The sequence below is a fragment of the Pristiophorus japonicus genome, chromosome 9, assembly GCF_044704955.1.
Source record: "Pristiophorus japonicus isolate sPriJap1 chromosome 9, sPriJap1.hap1, whole genome shotgun sequence".
In the NCBI taxonomy this organism is placed as follows: domain Eukaryota; kingdom Metazoa; phylum Chordata; class Chondrichthyes; family Pristiophoridae; genus Pristiophorus; species Pristiophorus japonicus.
Window position 1 is genome coordinate 210,356,969 of NC_091985.1, and position 20,679 is coordinate 210,377,647.

The 20,679-nt window shown below is 47.6% G+C and overlaps 3 protein-coding genes across 7 annotated transcripts in view; 1 reads left to right on the forward strand and 2 right to left on the reverse strand.

Annotated features, from left to right (window-relative positions):
- LOC139273581 (zinc finger protein 436-like) overlaps nt 1-20,679 on the reverse strand; it is a 201,639-nt gene that overhangs the window by 159,666 nt on the left and 21,294 nt on the right. The gene's annotated exons all lie outside the window — the stretch shown is intronic.
- LOC139273576 (zinc finger protein 774-like) lies at nt 1,140-11,270 on the reverse strand. Of its 5 annotated transcripts, none has more exons than XM_070890508.1 (4): nt 11,189-11,270; nt 10,340-10,426; nt 8,399-8,513; nt 1,140-3,510 (listed from the first exon to the last, which is right to left on the reverse strand). In XM_070890508.1, the coding sequence occupies exon 4, from the start codon at nt 2,870-2,872 to the stop codon at nt 1,916-1,918; it is 957 nt and encodes a 318-aa protein (XP_070746609.1). In that variant the 5' UTR covers nt 2,873-3,510; nt 8,399-8,513; nt 10,340-10,426; nt 11,189-11,270; the 3' UTR covers nt 1,140-1,915. The 5 variants fall into 5 exon arrangements, 4 of the variants coding, with proteins under 4 accessions (XP_070746609.1, XP_070746608.1, XP_070746610.1 ...); XM_070890507.1 differs by having other exon boundaries at nt 10,336-10,426; XR_011595213.1 differs by lacking the exon at nt 1,140-3,510 and adding an exon at nt 6,502-6,630 and having other exon boundaries at nt 10,336-10,426.
- Nucleotides 20,154-20,465, forward strand: LOC139273600 (histone H4). The gene has a single exon (XM_070890559.1). The coding sequence runs from the start codon at nt 20,154-20,156 to the stop codon at nt 20,463-20,465; it is 312 nt and encodes a 103-aa protein (XP_070746660.1).

The window sequence follows — 20,679 nt, forward strand, 5'->3', positions numbered from 1 at the left end:
CCCTCTCTATCTCTATATCCTGGGATCATTCCACAGGGCCCCTCTCTATCTCTATATCCCTGGATCTTTCCACAGGACCCCTCTCTATCTCTATATCCCTGGATCCTCCCACAGGGCCCCTCTCTATCTCTATATCCCTGGATCTTTCCACAGGACCCCTCTCTATCTCTATATCCCTGGATCTTTCCACAGGACCCCTCTCTATCTCTATATCCCTGGATCCTTCCACAGGGCCCCTCTCTATCTCTATATCCCTGGATCCTTCCACAGGACCCATCTCTATCTCTATATCCCTGGATACCATTAACTAACAATATTATCGATCTCAGTCTTGAAAGCTCCAATTATCCCAGCATTCACAGCCTTTTGGGGAGATAATTCCAGTTTTTTTTACAGCCTTTTATATGAAAAAGTGTTTCCTGATTTCCCTCCTAAATGGCCTAGCTCTAATTTTAAGATTATTTCCCTTCATGATAAAATAGTTTCTCCATATCTAACCTATCGAATCCTTTGAACATTTAAACACGCTAATCTGTAGCTCAATGTTTTTATTTACTTGATATTGGCACTAATGTGGATCAGAACTGTGCCCCCTATATTCTAGGAAAAAGCAAGGTTTCTGGGAGATATGACTATGTTGAACTGAGGACTGTACACAGCTGGGTTATATCATTGTGTTGTAATCAATGCTCCTATCACAGTGTCCTGACCTAACTCTCATTACTTTCCACAACTTCAAACCATTAGCTTCCTCTTACAACCAGGCTTTAAAAAACCCAAGCTCGGTGGCACCAATTACTTCCTGATTTATTTTGCTTTCTAATGTTTTTAACCATCCTTTGTTCCTGTGTATCTCAAACCATTAATTTCTCAACAAGAAAAAATGAGCTTGTTAGCTGTAGTTAAAGCTTTGATACTTAACTCACTCCAACTGTTTTTTTTTAAACTTTGTTTTAAAATGAGAGGACCTGCTCATACTTTTTTTTTTAAAGTGAAAATTAGTGGCGATAATTAACCTCTGCGTTTGTAATCATGGGTCAGATATTTGAAGTGTTTTACGTCTCTTGTTTTCTCATCCCTATAAATAGTTTCAGAACTTGTTAACGTGAAGTATTACCATGAAGGAACACAGTGCTAAGTTGTTTATACTGTTGGTTGCTAATCCAAAGCTGCAATTATCTTGCAGCTCCGATAACTTCATTTATTTAATATCATCAGAACAAGTAAAGCACAACGACATACTGCTCAGCTTAACAGAAGCTCAACATATTTCTGGTGCCATAAATATAAGATAGTCACTAATAAATCCAGGAGGAAACTCAGGAGAAACTTCTTTACTCAGAGAGTGGTTAGAATGTGGAACTCACTACCACAAAGAGTCGTTGAGGTGAATAGCACAGATGCATTTAAGGGGAAGCCAGATAAACACAAGGGACAAAGCTATACAAAGTTATTTTCATCGGGTTAATTAAAGTAGGGTCAAAAGAGGTTCGAATGGAGCATAAACACCAGTATAGACTGGTTGGGCCGAATGGCCTGTTTCTGTGCTGTATATTCTATGTAATAGCATGAAAAGTCAAATAAAGGGAATTATCAGCACAACAGTTTGAAAGATTATCAGCAGTACAAGAATTTATAAAACATTCATCCGTTCCATGTTCATGTGGGCCCAGCTTTCTGCAGGGCCCTGTGTTACAGAACAGTGTGAACTCGCTGGTGTGTCAGCAGAGTCAAGGACCGAGGGAATTCTTTCTCACACACAGAGCAGGTGAACAGTCTCTTTCCCGCTCTCTCCAGCTGGTGTCTCTTCAGCTCCTGGGACCGTTTAAACTTGTTTCCCAATGCCCGAACGTTTCACTGGCCTGTTCCCAGTGTGAACTCACTGGTGTGTCCGCAGGTGGGTCAGCCGAGTGAATCACTTCCCACACACAGAGCAGATGAACGGCCTCTCCCCAGTGTGAACTCGCTGGTCTGTCAGCAGAGTCGAGGACTGAGTGAAGCTCTTCCCACACACAGAGCAGGTGAACGGCCTCTCCTCAGTGTGAACTCGCTGGTGTGTCAGCAGAGTCGAGGATCGAGTAAATCCCTTCCCACACACGGAGCAGTGAAATAGTCTGTCCCCACTGTGATCACGCTTGTGTGCCATCAGATTCCCGAAGCTTTTAAAGCTCTTCCCACAGTCAGAGCATTTAACAGGTCTCTCATCGGTGTGAACAAGCTGGTGTCCTTTCAGATTCCCGGAGCTTTTAAAGCTCTCCCCACAAACAGAACATGTGAACGGCCCCTCATCAGTGTGAACTCGCTGGTGTCCCTTCAGATCCCCAGAGCTTTTAAAGCTCTTCCCACAGTCAGAACATGTAAATGGTCTCTTATCAGTATGAGTTCGCCGGTGTGTCATCAGGTGGGATGTCCGAGTGAATCTCTTCTCACACACAAAGCAGGTGAACGGCCTTTCCCCAGTGTGAGCACGCTGGTGTGTCAGCAGGGTGGAGGAGAGACTGAATCTCTTCTCACACACGGAGCAGGTGAACGGCCTCTCCCCAGTGTGAGCACGCTGGTGTGTCAGCAGGGTGGAGGAGAGACTGAATCTCTTCTCACACACGGAGCAGGTGAATGGCCTCTCCCTAGTGTGAGCACGCTGGTGTGTCATCAGGTTCCCGAAGCTTTTAAAGCTCTTCACACAGTCAGAACATTTAAATGGTCTCTCGTCAGTGTGAACATTCTGGTGTGTCAGCAGGCTGGATGACTGTTTGAATCCCTTCCCACACATGGAGCAGGTGAACGGTCTCTGTCCAGCTCCCTCCAGCTGGAATTGCTTCAGCTCCTGAGACCTTTTAAAGCTTTTCCCACAGTCAGAATGTTTCACCAGCATGTCCCCCCCATGAACTCACTGGTGCCTCAGCAGGTGGGATGACTGAATGAACTCCTTCCCGCACACGGAGCAGGTGAACAGAATCTCTCCTATTCTCTCCAGCTGATGTCCCTTCAGATCCTGGGAACTTTTAAATCTCGTTCCAAAGTCAGACCATTTAATTGGTTTCTCATCACTGTGCATAAACTGGTGTCTCAGGAGGGTGGAAGAATAAGTGAATCGCTTCAAAAACACGAAGCAGGTCAACCGACCCTCATCAGAGTGGACATGCTGGTGTCTCAGCAGCACGGATGGTGCAATTAATCCCTTCCCACTAATGGAGCGGGTTAACGGTCCCTCCCTACTGCAAATTCACTGGTGTTAATCGCAGCGGTGATCGAGTGAATCCCGTCCCTCACACAGGCAGGTGAATAGGCTCCCCCAGTGTCTCGGCGCTGGTGTCTCTTTGGGTACTTGTAGATTTTGAAGGTCTTCCCACACTCAGATTTAAAAGGTCTGTCATGAGTGTGAACTCGCTAATATGCCAGATGATTCGAGGACCGATTGAATTAGGTCCTGATGAATCGTGTGACTCTGTCAGATCTTGACGTGATGTTTGTTTTGAGTTTACAGTCGGTAAATGCTCCTCTTCTAAAACCCTGTAAAAGGAGTGCAGATAAAATTCAATATAGAGAAGTCTGAGGTGGTCCATTTTGGTGGGAAGAATGAGAGACAATACATTCCAAATGGTACAATGTTAACAGGATGGAAGAAGAGAGAGATCTGCGGATGCCTGTGCAAAATTCTTTGGAGGTGGCAGGACAGGTTAACAAAGCCAGGAATTGATGCTAAATCTATATAAAACACTACTGCATCTCGCTCTCCAACCAGTATTCCGTTCTGAGTACTGGTGTGGGCGAGGAATATAGCCAGGGCCAAATCCATGTCACCACGAGTGGCTCAGCTGTACAGTGGGGGAGGGAGGAAGGAGGAAGATAGGAAAAGCAATAGTGGTAGGGACTTCAATAGTCAGGGTAGCAGACAGGTGTTTCTGCGGCCACAGATGTGACTCCAGGATGGTATGTTGCCTCCCTGGTGTTAGGGTTAAGTATGTCACTGAATGGTTGCAGAACATTGTGAGGAGGGAGGGTGAACAGCCAGAGGTCGTGGTCCAAGTTGGTACCAACGACAGAGGTAGAAACTGGATGAGATCCTGCAGGCATTATAGGGAGTTAGGAAAGAGATTAAAAAGCAGGACCTCAAAAGTAGTAATCTCCGGATTACTCCCGGTGCCATGCGCGAGCGAGTATTGAAATAGTAGGATAGAGCCGATGAATGCATGGCTGGAGAGATGCTTCAGATTCCTGGGGCATTAGGACCGTTTATGTGGGAGGTGGGACCTGTACAGGCCGGACGGATTGCACCTCAACAGAGCCGGCACCAATATCCCTGCGGGGAGGTTTGGTAGTGCTATTGGGGAGGGTTTAAACTAAGTTGGCAGGAGGATGGACACCAGAATGTAAAATTATAAAGGAAAAACAAAGGGCACAAAGGATTGGGAGAGACGGATAGCACCAAAGCAAGAAATAGTAAGGTATTAGGTGGGGTCAGACTAAGAGAGAACACAGAATGGTCGAAGATGGGTTTATGGTGTATGTATGTAAACACATGAAGCATAGTAAACAAGGCTGGTGAGCTGCAGGGAATATGATGTCATGGCAATAACAGAGACCTGGCTCAAAAAGGGCAGGATTGGGTATTAAATATTCCTGGATATAGGAGTTCAGGAAAGATAGGGAAGGACAGATAGGAGGTGATGTGGCAGTATTGGTTAAGGAGAATGTTACAATGCTGGAGAGAGAGGATGTCCTGGAGGGGTCAAGGACAGAATCTATATGGCTATGGTTAAGAAATAATAGAGGTTACACAATAGATGTATTGTAAAGGCCACCAACTAGAGGGAAAAATATGGGACATGATGTACACCAGCACGGACACGATAGGACAGATAGCCCCATTCTGTGTCGTCATTTTTCTATGATTCTAAGGTTTATAAAAACAGAAGAAATAGGAGCAGGAATAGGCCATAGGGCCCCTCGAACCTGCTCCGCCATTTAATACAAACATGGCTGATCTGATCAAGGACTCGGGTCCACTTCCCTGCCCGTTCTCCATAACCCCTTAACATTTAAGAAACTGTCTATTTCTGTCTTAAATTTATTCAATGCCCCAGCTTCCACAGCTCTCTGAGGCAGAGAATTCCACAGATCCACAACCCTCTGAGAAGAAATTTCTCCTCATCTCAGGTTTAAATGGGCAGCCCCTTATTCTAAGATTATTCCCTCTAGTTCTAGTCTCCCCTATCAGTGGAAACATCCTCTCTGCATCCACCTTGTCAAGCTCCCTCATAATTTTATATGTTTCGATAAGATCACCTCTCATTCTTCTGAACTCCAATGAGTAGAGGCCCAACCTACTCAACCTTTCCTCATAAGTCAACCCCCTCTTCTCCAGAATCAACCTTGTGAACCTTCTCTGAACTGCCTCCAAAGCAAGTATATCCTTTTGTAAATATGGAAGCCAAAACTGCACGCAGTATTCTAGGTGTGGCCTCACCAATACTCTGTACAACTGTAGCAAGGCTTCCCTGCTTTTATACTCCATCCCCTTTGCAATAAAGGCCAAGATTCCATTGGCTTTCCTGATCACTTGCTGTACCTACATATTAACCTTTTGTGTTTCATGCACAAGTGCCCCCAGGTCCCGCTGTTGCAGCACTTTGCAATCTTTCTCCATTTAAATCATAACTTGCTCTTTGATTTTTCCTGCCAAAGTGCATGATCTCACACTTTCCAACATTATGGGGGAGCAAATTTGCAGAGAGATGCAAGAACTACAGCGGCACTCAGATTCCCCACACCAGGTGTGTAGGACGATTCTATAGTAAGTTATCAGCATCCAGACACAACCCAAACCCAGCACTGGTCCATGAATGGGAACACCCGATTGGCACAGTCCTCCCATGGGACTACCTGTAAAACTCTGAATCGCGTCCTGGAATATAACCACAGGTACCTGGGCTGTACAACAATTGTTCTCAGTCCATTGAAACCGAGTTGAGGGCCTGTGTCATTAACAGAATGTCACAGTGACCAGATGCTGATGTATCTGAGCAAGCGACAATGTATCTCTCGATCACCAGCCACAGGATTCTGGAGAATTCAACACATCGAAACAAAATAACCCATTTTTGAAATGTCTCCTTTCACACTCCTCCCCCGCTGCCTGCAATAGATACACTTTGCGACACTCCTCAGTCAGGCTGTGTTTCCACTGTTCACTGTCCAAGAACAGACACTGTGAGATTGGAACTGAATCAGGAACATTCACTACTAATTTGGGGGAAGAAAGCAGCACTGATTTGAAAGAGCGAGGTGATTTACTTTCTCTGTTACCTTACACTGTACACTCAGCCCAAGAATGGCCTCCCCCTTCCACCACTCACTCCATGTTCCACAACTAGTTCCTGCTCCACTCTGCCCCTTACAAACAGCCCCCGACTGCCGCTGAACTTACCCCGACACAAAGCCCATCTGTGGACACAGTCCCAATGCGATGAGCTGCTGGAAGGAGGCTTCTGTTTGCTCCCTTACTCGGGCCCGGGATATCTGCACTCCCTGATGTGTTCAACGATCATCAGCCGAGCACAGAGGAAACGGCAGCCGCTGACAGAGCTGAAGGAGGGGAGCTCGCCTGGGCCCTTCCCGTCGGTTTAAACACTGTGTGGGGAGGGGAGGAGCAGCATGTATTTAGCGCATGCTCAGACCATCTTTTTGTCACAAATTAAATTAGGAAAAATGGGATTGTTTCACAAGTTGCTTTTATCACTCATAGGGCCCAAATTTCCACATGATTTGCACCTGATTTTTAGGAGCAACTGGTGGAGAACGGACTATCTTAGAAATCGCAATTCTCCACATTTTTTTTTCTGCAGTTCTAGTCAGGTAGAACAGTTCTACTTTGGAACAGAATTTTTTTCTTCAAAAGGGGGCATGTCCGGCCACTGACGCCTGATTTCAAAGTTTCCACAGTGAAAACGTACTCCAAACTAAGTTAGAATGGAGCAAGTGAAGATTTTTGTAGAACTGAAAAAATCTGTTCTACACATTAAAAAATCAGGCGCAGGTTACAAATTAGGCATCCAGAACGAGGTGTGGGGGGGGGGGGAAGGGAAGTCATTAAATTCTACAATAAATCCTTATTTATACTTCTACAAATATTATACAAATAAATCCAACCTGAATAAACATTTATAAGCAAAGAAAAGATTAAATAAACCATCTTCCTACCTGTGTGAAGGCACGGAGAATGCTGCAGTCAGCCTGAGGCGCCCGTTCTTCCCGCGGGGGGGGGGGGGGGGGGAAGAAGAGGAGGCGCCCGTTCTTTCCCACGGGGGGGCGGGGGGAGGAGGCGCCCGTTCTTCCCGCAGGGGGCGAGGAGGCGCCCGTTCTTCCCGTGGGGGGGGAGGAGGCGGCGCCCGTTCTTCCCGCGGGTGGGGGGGGAGGCAGTGAGAAGGCTGCAAATGTTGATGTGCTGATGGCAATGTGCGTTTATTAAAAAAATGTTCAAAATTAAACAGCGACAAAGAACTACAAAAATGGCCGAGTGCCAATGTTTTTTTCACACTGCGCGTGCGCGAACGCTCCAACACACAGCGTTGCCGGCAGGGAAAAAACTAATTGAAATAGTACCCGCCCCCTCCCACTTACAAAATCGGCGCGAGTGTAGGCTCCGCCCCCCTGGGCACCGCGCCAGGCAGACAAAGAGCTGCAGAACGCTCCAGAATCGCGATTTTTTTTTAGGCACCGTTTTAGGCGCGAAAAACGGGCGCCCAGCTCGGAGGGGCCCCCGTTTTTTATCGTGTGGAAACTTGGGCCCATTAAATGGACCACATTGAGAGCATGTTAGTTATCATCCGAATTACTGAATAAACAATTGTGTGAGCCTGACACTGGAGTAAGAGTGACTAACCTGTTCTATTTGTTCCGTCAGTCTCTGGTGTGAGTGTTTCCCTGTCAGTTTCTAATAGGCGGATGTGGGTTTTACTTGCATATTATTGTTCAGATACGTGGATGTGGGTTTCATACTGTACCGGTCAGTTTCTGTGATGTGAATGTGGGTTTTACTCTGTACCTGTCAGTTTCTGGTATGTGAGTGTGGGTTTTATTCTGAACCTGTCATTTTCTAGTATCTGAGTGGGATTTATTCTGTATCTGTCAGTTTCTGGTATGTGTGCGTTGGTTTTATTCTGTATCTGTCAGCTTCTGGTATGCGAGAGTGTGTTTTATCCTATATCTGTGATTTTTTTTCTCTCATTATATTGGATGAATGCGATTCAGAAATATTTTGAGTAGAGACGAGCTATTAGTACATAATATAAACCATATGTGTCTGTGGTACAGTGAGTGAGTGTGGGATTCACTCTGTATCTGTCATAAATGCAAGTGTTTGTTGTTGCTGTAGAAATGAAGCTTTTCAGTTACTTACGGTGGCTAACATTTACGCAGAAGAAAATGTCAGAAGCAGCCTCGTGGATAACCATCAGGAAAGTGCTGTTACTGGTGAGATCACGATGTGCTCGATACAAACTTGGCTAATAACTCTAGAGGTGATGAAAAGAAAGCAACATTTGAGCGAGATGAGAAAACATAATCAGCACAAGGAGCCCAATCAGAGAGCTGGTGGGCAAGAAGCAGTGAGCTCCTGTTTACTGCCCGATTCTATTTCCAAAACAATGGGGAAGAACAGTCCCTGGATCTGTGAACTTGGAGGCCTTTCAGCACATGGAACCTGGAGGCAAATCATACCTTCGAGCCTGTTACATAAGGAACAGGAGGAGGCCATTCAGTCCCTTCGAGCCTGTTACATAAGGAACAAGAGGAGGCCATTCAGTCCCTCGAGCCTGTTACATAAGTAACAGGAGGTGGGCATTCAGCACCTCAGCCTTGCTATAAAGGAATTGGTGGAGGCGATGCATCGACTGGATACTGTTACACAGGAATAGGGAGGCCATCCATCCTCTGGAGCCTTTCACATCGGAACAGGAGAAGGCCATTCAGACTCTCAAGCATGTTATGTAGGAACTGGAGGAGGCCATTCAGCCCACCGACAATGTTATAGGAACTGGAAGAGGACAATAAGCCAGTCGCACATGTTATATTGGAACTGGAAGAGGCCACTCATCCCATCTAACTTATTACACAGGAACAGGAGGTGGCTGTTCAGCACCGAATGTTGTTAGACAGGAACAGCTAGAGGCCATTCTTCCCCTTGAGCCTGTTACATTGGATCAGGAGGATGCCATTCAGCCCTTCCATTCTGTTATGTGGGAAGAAGAAGAGTCCATTCAGCCTCTCTAACATTAGAAACACAAGCAAACCACTCAGCCTTTGATTCTGTGACATGGGAACAGCAGGACGTTTTTCATCCCCTCGAGCTTCTTACATTAGGAACAGGAGAAGACCACTCAGTCCCTCGGGTCTGTTACATAGGAATAGGAGTAGGCCAATTCCACCCCTCGGAACTGTTAACCAGGAACAGGAGGTGACCATTCATCCCCTCAAGCCTGTTACAGAGGAATTGGAGGAGGCCATTCAGCCCCTCCTGCATGTTATATAGGAGCAGGAGGAGGCCATTCAGCTCTTCGAGCTTATTATATTAGGAACTGGAGAAAGCCATTCAGCTCCTCAAGCCTATTACATTAGGAACTGGAGAGGGTCATTCAGCTCCTCGAGCCTATTACATTAGGAACTGGAGCGGGTCATTCAGTTGCTCGAGCCTATTACATTAGGAACTGGAGAGGGCCATTCAGCTCCTCGAGCCTATTACATTAGGAACTGGAGAGGGCCATTCAGCTCCTTGAGCCTATTACATTAGGAACTGGAGAGGGCCATTCAGCTCCTCGAGCCGATTATATTAGGAACTGGAGAGGGCTATACAGCAACTGGATTTAAAAAGCAATAGGATGATGCAATTCTGCCCCTTGGGTCTGTTACATTAGGAATAGGACAAAGGCAATCATCCCCATGGGATTGTTTCATGGGAACAGGAGGAGGCCATTCAGCCCCTCAAGCTTGTTACATAGGAACTGGAGGAGGCTATTCAGCCCCTGGAACCTGTTACATCAGAACTAAATGAGGCCATTCATCCCATTCTAGCCTGATACATAGGTACAGGAGGAGGTCATTCTGCCCCTAGAGGTGGTACATATGAACAGGAGGAGGCCAATAAGCCCCTCGTGTTTATAACATTAGGAACACGAGAAGGCCACTCAGTATCTCCAGTCTGTTAAATTAGGAACAGGAGACGGTTATCAGCCCCCTCGGGCCTGTTACACAGGAATAGGAGGCAGCCATTCAGCACCACAAACATGTTTAATTCGGATAACCTGTCTGTGTACCCGCACAGTGTGATAGGTACCATACCTACTGTGTGTGAGAAGGAGCTGGTTGCACTGTTCCTTATGTCTCAGGTGGAGGAAACTTCACATTTGTTCCGGTTCCTTCAATTCCTTGCCTGTAGGAGGATAAGGTACCTCTGATCATTCAAGAACAGGAGAGGTAGAAAAGACTAAAGTGATGAATGTAATCGTTCAATTAATATTCATTATGAACATTCACAAAGGGAAGCCAGCGATACAAACAGTGTCAGAGTCTGACTCCACTGCAGTACTGCAGTACTGAGCTTCTGCACACCAAGCGTGTTGGGCAGATTTACAGCAATTTACTGACATCCAGACACAACCCAACCCCTGCTTCAGGATGGAGCACGGACTTTTACACAGCTCAGATTGCTACTCCCCTCTCCCAGGACACTAACCGTTCAACCAGAAACAAAGAGCCGCTGTTTAAAACGTGTCCTTCACATTTCTCACCCGGTGCCTGCAATAGATGCTCCTTGTATAAATCCTCACTGTCCGGCTCTGCTTCCACCGCTCGTTGTCCAATGACAACAAACACAGTGAGACTGGAACTAAAGCAGGAACGTTCACTACTGGTTTACAGGGAGAAAGTAGCAATGATTGTCAACAGCAGATCCTTCCCATTCTGTCTCCCTTACCCGGGACACACACTGTTCACACACAGCCCGAGAATGGCCTCTCCCTTCCCCCACTCACTCCACGCACTGAGACCAGTTCTTGCTCCACTCCACCTGTTACACACAGACCCCGACTCCCCCTGAACTTCCCCCGGACTCAGTGCCGATCTCTGAGCCCATCTGCGGACACGCTCCCAAAGCGATGTGCTGCTGTAAGGAGGCTGCTGCTCGCTGCCTTACCCCGAGACCGCGGTGTGTCCATTCCTGGCTGTTTAAACCATCTTCTTCCGTTCACTGACTAAATGGCGCGCACAGGCTGGGCTGGGGGAGGGGAAGGCGCATGCGCTCTTCTGCTCACTGGAAATCGACTCAAGGTTCGGGGCTTAATCGCGCATGCGCAGCTCTGCAATAATTCAGCCTTCAAAAAGCAAAGTGCACTTTTCTCGATTTACTTTTATCAGAATCTGAGCAAAGGAACTGGGCCTGGGGGGCAAGGACAGAGAATGTTTAAAGCTGGGGGCCTTGCCCCTTTGAGATGCTCAATTTGTGATCATTCCGTGCAGGTTTTTTTTCTCTTCGTGAGCCTGTCCTCACAAAGCAATCCTGCAGAAACATCGGAGGGACGGCAGAGTAGGAGTGTTTGCTGGAACTGTGCAGGAGTTAATATCTGACAGAAACTGTCCCAGTTTAATTTAATCAGAGTGAAACATTCGGTCACTGAGAGTAATACCGAACGGCCCTGAGCTGCAAGATTACAGAGAGTACAACAGGCAAGCGAGGGTTAAATGTGGGACCTTGTTTCTCTCACTCTCTGACACTGTCTCGCAGTGTGGGACTAATAATGTGTCTGTCTGTGCTACAATATCAGTGAGAGAAGGGACTGCATCTTCTGTCCCTCCAATGGGATCTTTCAGGATAAAACCGGACCTCACAGGTCAGTCTAGAACTGATACTGTGCACGTTTCTGTGTCTCACCGTCCTGCCTCGCACTCCATTTAGGGGTAAGCCATTTAGGACCGAGATGCGGAGGAACTTCTTCACCCAGAGAGTGGTGAACCTGTGGAATTCTCTACCACAGAAAGTTGTTGAGGCCAATTCACTAAATATATTCAAAAAGGAGTTAGATGAGGTCCTTACTGCTAGGGGGATCAAGGGGTATGGCGAGAAAGCAGGAATGGGGTACTGAAGTTGAATGTTCAGCCATGAACTCATTGAATGGCGGTGCAGGCTAGAAGGGCCGAATGGCCTACTCCTGCACCTATTTTCTATGTTTCTATGTTTCCCCTGTCTCTCTCTCTCAGCCCACTCTTTCTCTCTCTGTCGCTTTCCCCTTTCTCTTGTACTGTCTGTGAAGGCGGGATTCTGTTATTTCGCGTGATGTGGAAACACTTATGAGTACAACACAATAGGAGCAGGGAGGTCTTACTGCAGTTGCACAGGGCCTTGGTGAGGTCACACCTTGAATGTTGTGTACAGTTTTGGTCTTCTAATCTGAGGAAGGACATTCTTGCTATTGAGAGAGTGCAGCAAAGGTTCACCAGACTGATTCCCGGGATGGCAGGGCTGACACATGAAGAAAGACTGGATAGAATAGACTTATATTCTCTGGAATTTAGAAGAATGAGAGGGAATCTCATAGAAACATATAAAATTATGACGGGATTGGACAGGTTAGATGCAGGAAGAATGTTCCCAATGTTGGGGATGTCCAGAACCAGAGGTCACAGTCTAAGGATAAGGGGTAAGACATTTAGGACCGAGATGAGGAGAAACTTCTTCACTCAGAGAATTGTTAACCTGTGGAATTTTCTACCACAGAAAGTTGTTGAGGCCAGTTCGTTAGATATATTCAAAAGGGAGTTAGATATGGCCCTGATGGCGTCGGCGAGAGGTGCGTGGAGAGACAGTCGGGACTTCGGTGAGAGGCCTATAAAAGGCACAGCAGGGAGTCCAGGGCCCAGACTCGGCGAGAGGGATGTGGAGAGGCGTCGGGAGTTCATTGGTGAGGCCTATAAAAGGCACAGCAGGGAGTCCGGGGCCCAGCGTCGGCGAGAGGTGCATGGAGAGGCGTCGGGAGTTCGTTGATGAGGCCTATAAAAGGCACAGCAGGGAGTCCAGGGCCCAGCGTCGGCGAGAGGTGCATGGAGAGGCAGTCGGGACTTCGGTGAGAGGCCTATAAAAGGCACAGCAGGAAGTCCTGGGCCCAGAGTCCGCGAGAGGTGCGTGGAGAGGCGTGCCGGTGCAGCTGCAGGGAGAAGGCAAAAAAGAAGTAGAAAGAAACAGAAAGGTGACATCACAGCCAAGGGGGTAAGTGATTGGCTGGTGATTGGGAGTAGTTTTTCGTTTTTCTTTTTTCTCTTCAAAAACAGTGAGTAAACTTTACCATTGTTGTTGCCTATCTAAGGGTTAAGTCATGGCAGGACAGCTCGGTCACATGTTATGCTCCTCCTGTACCATGTGGGAACTCAGGGATGACTCCAGTGTCCCTGACGACTACGTGTGCGGGAAGTGTATCCGCCTCCAGCTCCTGACGGACCGCGTTGTGGAGTTGGAGCTAAGGGTGGATTCACTCTGGAGCATCCACGATGCTGAGAATGACATGAGTAGCACGTGTAGCGAGTTGGTCTTACCGCGGGTGAAGGGTCCACAGTCATATAGGGAATGGAAGACCAGCAGGAAGAGCAGTGCAAGGAAGGTAGTGCAGGGGTCCCCTGTGGTCATCCCACTGCAAAACAGATACACTGCTTTGAGTACTGTTGAGAGGGATGACTCATCAGGGGAGGGCAGCAGCAGCCACGTTCATGGCACTGTGGCTGGCTCTGTTGCACAGGAGGGCAGGAAAAAGAGTGGGAGAGCGATAGTGATAGGGGATTCAATTGTAAGGGGAATAGATAGACGTTTCTGCGGCCGCAACCGAGACTCCAGGATGGTATGTTGCCTCCCTGGTGCAAGGGTCAAGGATGTCTCAGAGCGGATGCAGGACATTCTAAAAAGGGAGGGAGAACAGCCAGTTGTCGTGGTGCACATTAGTACCAACGACATAGGTAAAAAAAGGGATGAGGTCCTACAAAACGAATTTAAGGAGCTAGGAGCTAAATTAAAAAGTAGGACCTCAAAAGTAGTAATCTCGGGATTGCTACCAGTGCCACGTGCTAGTCAGAGTAGGAATCGCAGGCTAGCGCAGATGAATACGTGGCTTGAGCAGTGGTGCAGCAGGGAGGGATTCAAATTCCTGGGGCATTGGAACCGGTTCTGGGGGAGGTGGGACCAGTACAAACCGGACGGTCTGCACCTGGGCAGGACCGGAACCAATGTCCTAGGGGGAGTGTTTGCTAGTGCTGTTGGGGAGGAGTTCAACTAATATGGCAGGGGGATGGGAACCAATGCAGGGAGACAGAGGGAAACAAAAAGGAGACAAAAGCAAAAGACAGAAAGGAGATGAGTACACGTGGAGGGCAGAGAAACCCAAGGCAAAGAACAAAAAGGGCCACTGCACAGCAAAATTCTAAAAGGACAAAGGGTGTTAAAAAAACAAGCCTGAAGGCTTTGTGTCTTAATGCAAGGAGTATCCGTAATAAGGTGGATGAATTAACTGTGCAAATAGATGTTAACAAATATGATGTGATTGGGATTACGGAGACATGGCTCCAGGATGATCAGGGCTGGGAACTCAACATCCAGGGGTACTCAACATTCAGGAAGGATAGAATAAAAGTAAAAGGAGGTGGGGTAGCATTGCTGGTTAAAGAGGAGATTAATGCAATAGTTAGGAAGGACATTAGCTTGGATGATGTGGAATCTATATGGGTAGAGCTGCAGAACACCAAAGGGCAAAAAACGTTAGTGGGAGTTGTGTACAGACCTCCAAACAGTTGTAGTGATGTTGGGGAGGGCATCAAACAGGAAATTAGGGGTGCATGCAATAAGGGTGCAGCAGTTATAATGGGTGACTTTAATATGCACATAGATTGGGCTAACCAAATTGGAAGCAATACGGTGGAGGAGGATTTCCTGGAGTGCATAAGGGATGGTTTTCTAGACCAATATGTCGAGGAACCAACTAGGGGGGAGGCCATCTTAGACTGGGTGTTGTGTAATGAGAGAGGATTAATTAGCAATCTCGTTGTGCGAGGCCCCTTGGGGAAGAGTGACCATAATATGGTGGAATTCTGCATTAGGATGGAGAATGAAACAGTTAATTCAGAGACCATGGTCCAGAACTTAAAGAAGGCTAACTTTGAAGGTATGAGGTGTGAATTGGCTAGGATAGATTGGCGAATGATACTTAAGGGGTTGCCTGTGGATGGGCAATGGCAGACATTTAGAGACCGCATGGATGAACTACAACAATTGTACATTCCTGTCTGGCGTAAAAATAAAAAAGGGAATGTGGCTCAACCGTGGCTATCAAGGGAAATCAGGGATAGTATTAAAGCCAAGGAAGTGGCATACAAATTGGCCAGAAATAGCAGCAAACCCGGAGACTGGGAGAAATTTAGAACTCAGCAGAGGAGGATAAAGGGTCTGATTAGGGCAGGGAAAATGGAGTATGAGAAGAAGCTTGCAGGGAACATTAAGATGGATTGCAAAAGTTTCTATAGATATGTAAAGAGAAAAAGGTTAGTAAAGACAAACGTAGGTCCCCTGCAGTCAGAATCAGGGGAAGTCGTAACGGGGAATAAAGAAATGGCAGACCAATTGAACAAGTACTTTGGTTCAGTATTCTCTAAGGAGGACACTAACAACCTTCCAGATATAAAAGGGGTCAGAGGGTCTAGTAAGGAGGAGGAACTGAGGGAAATCCTTATTAGTCGGGAAATTGTGTTGGGGAAATTGATGGGATTGAAGGCCGATAAATCCCCAGGGCCTGATGGACTGCATCCCAGAGTACTTAAGGAGGTGGCCTTGGAAATAGCGGATGCATTGACAGTCATTTTCCAACATTCCATTGATTCTGGATCAGTTTCTATCGAGTGGAGGGTAGCCAATGTAACCCCACTTTTTAAAAAAAGAGGGAGAGAGAAAACAGGGAATTATAGACCAGTCAGCCTTACATCGGTAGTGGGTAAAATGATGGAATCAATTATTAAGGATGTCATAGCAGCGCATCTGGAAAGAGGTGACATGATAGGTCCAAGTCAGCATGGATTTGTGAAAGGGAAATCATGCTTGACAAATCTTCTGGAATTTTTTGAGGATGTTTCCAGTAGAGTGGACAAGGGAGAACCAGTTGATGTGGTATATTTGGACTTTCATAAGGCTTTCGACAAGGTCTCACACAAGAGATTAATTTGCAAAGTTAAAGCATATGGGATTGGGGGTAGTGTGCTGACATGGATTGAGAACTGGTTGATAGACAGGAAGCAAAGAGTAGGAGTAAATGGGTACTTTTCAGAATGGCAGGCGGTGACTAGTGGGGTTCTGTGCTGGGGCCCCAGCTATTTACATTGTACATTAATGATTTGGACGAGGGGATTAAATGTAGTATCTCCAAATTTGCGGATGACACTAAGTTGGGTGGCAGTGTGAGCTGTGAGGAGGATGCTATGAGGCTGCAGAGCGACTTGGATAGGTTAGGTGAGTGGGCAAATGCATGGCAGATGAAGTATAATGTGGATAAATGTGAGGTTATCCACTTTGGTGGTAAAAACAGAGAGACATTATCTGAATGGTGACACATTAGGAAAAGGAGAGGTGCAATGAGACCTGGGTGTCATGGTACACCAGTCATTGAAGGTTGGCATGCAGGAACAGCAGGCGGTTAAGAAAGCAAATGGCATGTTGGCCTTCATAGCGAGGGGATTTGAGTACAGGGACAGGGAGGTGTTGCTACAGTTGTACAGGGCCTTGGTGAGGCCACACCTGGAGTATTGTGTACAGTTTTGGTCTCCTAACCTGAGGAAGGACATTCTTGCTATTGAGGGAGTGCAGCGAAGGTTCACCAGACTGATTCCCGGGATGGCGGGACTGACCTATCAAGAAAGACTGGATCAACTGGGCTTGTATTCACTGGAGTTCAGAAGAATGAGAGGGGACCTCATAGAAAGGTTTAAAATTCTGATGGGTTTAGACAGGTTAGATGCAGGAAGAAGGTTCCCAACGTTGGGGAAGTCCAGAACTAGGGGTCACAGTCTAAGGATAAGTTGTAAGTCATTTAGGACCGAGATGAGGAGAAACTTCTTCACCCAGAGAGTGGTGAACCTGTGGAATTCTCTACCACAGAAAGTTGTTGAGGCCAATTCACTAAATATATTCAAAAAGGAGTTAGATGTAGTCCTTACTACTAGGGGGATCAAGGGGTATGGCGAGAAAGCAGGAATGGGGTACTGAAGTTTCATGTTCAGCCATGAACTCATTGAATGGCGGTGCAGGCTAGAAGGGCCGAATGGCCTACTCCTGCACCTATTTTCTATGTTTCTATGAAAGGGATCAAGGGGTATGGAGAGAAAGCAGGAATGGGGTACTGAAGTTGCATGATCAGCTATGATCATATTGAATGGGGGTGCAGGCTTGAAGGGCCGAATGGCCTACTCCTGCACCTATTTTCTATGTTTCTATGATACTGTTTCTGTTTCTCTCTCTGTTGCTATACATGACGGTGTGGCACTGTTACTGAGCGTAATATGGAGACACTGATACCAAATGTAAGACTAATAATGTGTCTGTTTCCCTCTCTTTCGGTGGTGCTGTACATGAATGTGTGATACTATTATTGAGCGTAATATGGAGACACAGTTAGGGAGTTTAAGACTGATTCTGTGTCTGTCTCTCTGTCGCTCCCTCTGATAGCTATCTCTGGGTGGTGAGCATGGTATGGATAGTTCACCAGTTACTGTGATATATCCCTCATTTTCGGAGGATAGAGAGAGACAAAGAGAGGGTGGAGGGGCGGTGAACTCATAATTTCTATTTTCACGTTAATCAAACATATTTCTGCGTACGAACAATGTAACAACTTAACAGCATATATGGGTTAAGCCAGCCACAGCTGTGATTGGCTCCTGCCCCTGAATCTGGGGAACAGACACTGAGGAGCGCCGACCTCAGAGTGTTTAACACTTACTGAGCTGGGAAACTTCAACTAACCCCGAGAATCGGCAGCACAGGCCGAGCGGAGAGGTAACCCTGTGCTGGGAGCTGTAAATCTGGGATAGTTTGTGCTGTGAATGTACAGATGTGAACATTGTGTGAGCGAGAGTGTGTTAAAGGGGCGGGCCGGTGAGACTAACGTCACTGTGTTTGTGTGTCCGTCTCATCGCCGGATTCCAGAGTCCCTCTTGTGTAAAATTCAAAGATTTCCCTGTCACAGGATCGCCCTGCTGCCCTGCTCAGGTCTAAAGTGGGAATTAAACGTTAAGTTTGATGTGATTTCAAATTTCAATCGAAAAACGAAGAAAATGTCCGCAATCGGGTGAGAGAGCGCGATCAGTGCAGCAATGAAACGGGTTTAAATCTAAATTGCTGCCTTCAATTCGGAGGAAGCTTTCTCGACAACAAACATCCCGGTCTTCGGGACAGAAAGAGGCCAGTCTGGGAATCTGGAGGGCCCGGGTTGAATTGGAATCGGACAGTTAATGAGGAGAGAGAAACACAGAGAGGCTGGAGGGGTGGGGAGCTGATAGCAGGATGTCTCCGCCCCGTCCGCTCGCTGCCTTTAAGTTGCTCTGTGCCGCCGCCTCCCGTTTCATTTCTGACCGAGCTCTGACTGTCAGAGAGATTTTCCACAGAGTCGCCGACATGACTGACACTGCAGCCGCCGAAACGGCCCCTCCTGCCGCCGCCACTCAAACCAAGGCTCCCAGCAAGAAGAAGAAGGCAGCTCCCCGCTCCAAGCATGCCGGTCCCACGTTGGGCGAACAGATCCTCAAGGTTGTGGCCGATGGCGGCGATCGCAAGGGGATGTCCCTGGCCGCGATAAAGAAGGCTCTGGCGGCCAAAGGCGTGAATGTGGAGAAGCGCGGGTCCCAGATCAGGTTCAGTATCAAGAGGAATGTGACAAATGGCTTCCTGGTGCAGACCAAGGGCACGGGCGCCTCGGGCTCCTTCAGAGTCGCTAAGAAGGAAAACCAGGGGAAAGTGGGAAGGAACGTGAAGAAACCAGCAGCCAAGAAATCTCCAGGCAAAAAACCAGTAGCCAAGAAATCTCCGACCAAGAAACCAGCAGCCAAGAAATCTCCGGCCAAGAAACCAGCAGCCAAGAAATCTCCGGCCAAGAAACCAGCAGCCAAGAAATATCCGGCCAAGAAACCAGCAGCCAAGAAATCTCCGGCCAAGAAAACGAACACCAAGAAGGCGCCAACAGTAAAAAAGACAGCGAAAGCTGCGGCTGGGAAGAAGGCGGCAGCGGCGAAGCCCAAGAGCCCCAAGAAGGCCTCGGGCGCAAAGGTGAAGGTGGCCAAAAAGGTGGAAAAACCGAGGGCCAAGGCCAAATCAGCAAAACCCAAGAAAGCAGCGCTCAAAAAGTAAATAAAAAGTGCAACTTGTAAACATCTGAACCCAAAGGCTCTTCTCAGAGCCACCCACGCCTCTCAGAAAAGAGTTGATCCCCGAATCAAATGATCCCTGTCCCGGGGCCGGGCTCAGATTTCAGACAGAAATCATTGAACATGAAGCCAGGATACCTGGTGACTCGCTGACATTGGCTGCACTCACCCCTCCCCCAGTGTCTGCAATAAAACACACATTGAGAATGGGATGTCCGGCCCGGGCCTCACTGTAACTGGGGATGTGTTCAGCTCCAGTCTCAGTTCCTGCTCATTGTCATTTTCAGGGGGAAGAGTCTGTGAGACGGTGATACTGGCGGAGATACCCCGCCTCACAACTCAAACCCCAAACACCACATTCTCCAAATCAGCTGGAATAAGGTGTTTGTAAACTGCTGAACCCGTCTGTGAGAGAAAGTGTGGGGAGATGGAACAAGGTCTGAGATTGACTGGGAAAGGGCTGTATATAGGCGGGAATATTCCGAGTCTGTTTCGGTTCTATTGTCGGAAAACGGTTTGAAATTGGCGGCTGCAGAAAGCTGGAGGCGGAGCTGGAAGATCAGAGGCCGCTCACTGCTCTGTCTGTCAATCTTGACTGTCTCCTCCCCTTCCCGCCTCTCTCACACTGCGCTTTCTCAGTCAGGTCGGCTCCGGCTCTATAAAAAGGAGCCGGCAGCAATTCACTTCTCATTCAGCAGCTGTTTGAGTGAAGAGTCGGTATCATGTCTGGTCGAGGGAAAGGAGGCAAAGGATTGGGTAAAGGCGGAGCCAAGCGGCACCGTAAAGTGCTCCGTGATAACATCCAGGGCATCACCAAACCAGCCATTCGCCGCCTGGCTCGCCGTGGCGGTGTCAAGCGGATCTCGGGCCTGATCTACGAGGAGACCCGCGGGGTGCTGAAAGTTTTCCTGGAGAATGTGATCAGGGATGCAGTCACCTACACTGAGCACGCCAAACGCAAGACGGTCACTGCCATGGATGTGGTGTACGCTCTGAAAAGGCAGGGCCGCACTCTCTATGGATTCGGCGGCTGAATAACTCTACCCTTTTCCCCCAATCACAACATAAAGGCTCTTCTAAGAGCCACCCACCGATTCACAGAGAGAGCAGCGACCTGGGGATCGGAGTGCGGACAGTTGGGTTGGGAAATGGTTTCGGCTGTTTAATTAATGGAAAGAAAGGTTTGGATTTATATAGCGCCTTTCACGACCACCGAACGTCTCAAGACATAGAAACAGAAAATATGTG

Bases quoted from the DNA above. Each gene is read 5' to 3' on its own strand.
- LOC139273576 (XM_070890508.1), bottom strand. From the start codon at position 2,872: ATGCTGGTGAAACATTCTGACTGTGGGAAAAGCTTTAAAAGGTCTCAG.
- LOC139273600 (XM_070890559.1), top strand. From the start codon at position 20,154: ATGTCTGGTCGAGGGAAAGGAGGCAAAGGATTGGGTAAAGGCGGAGCC.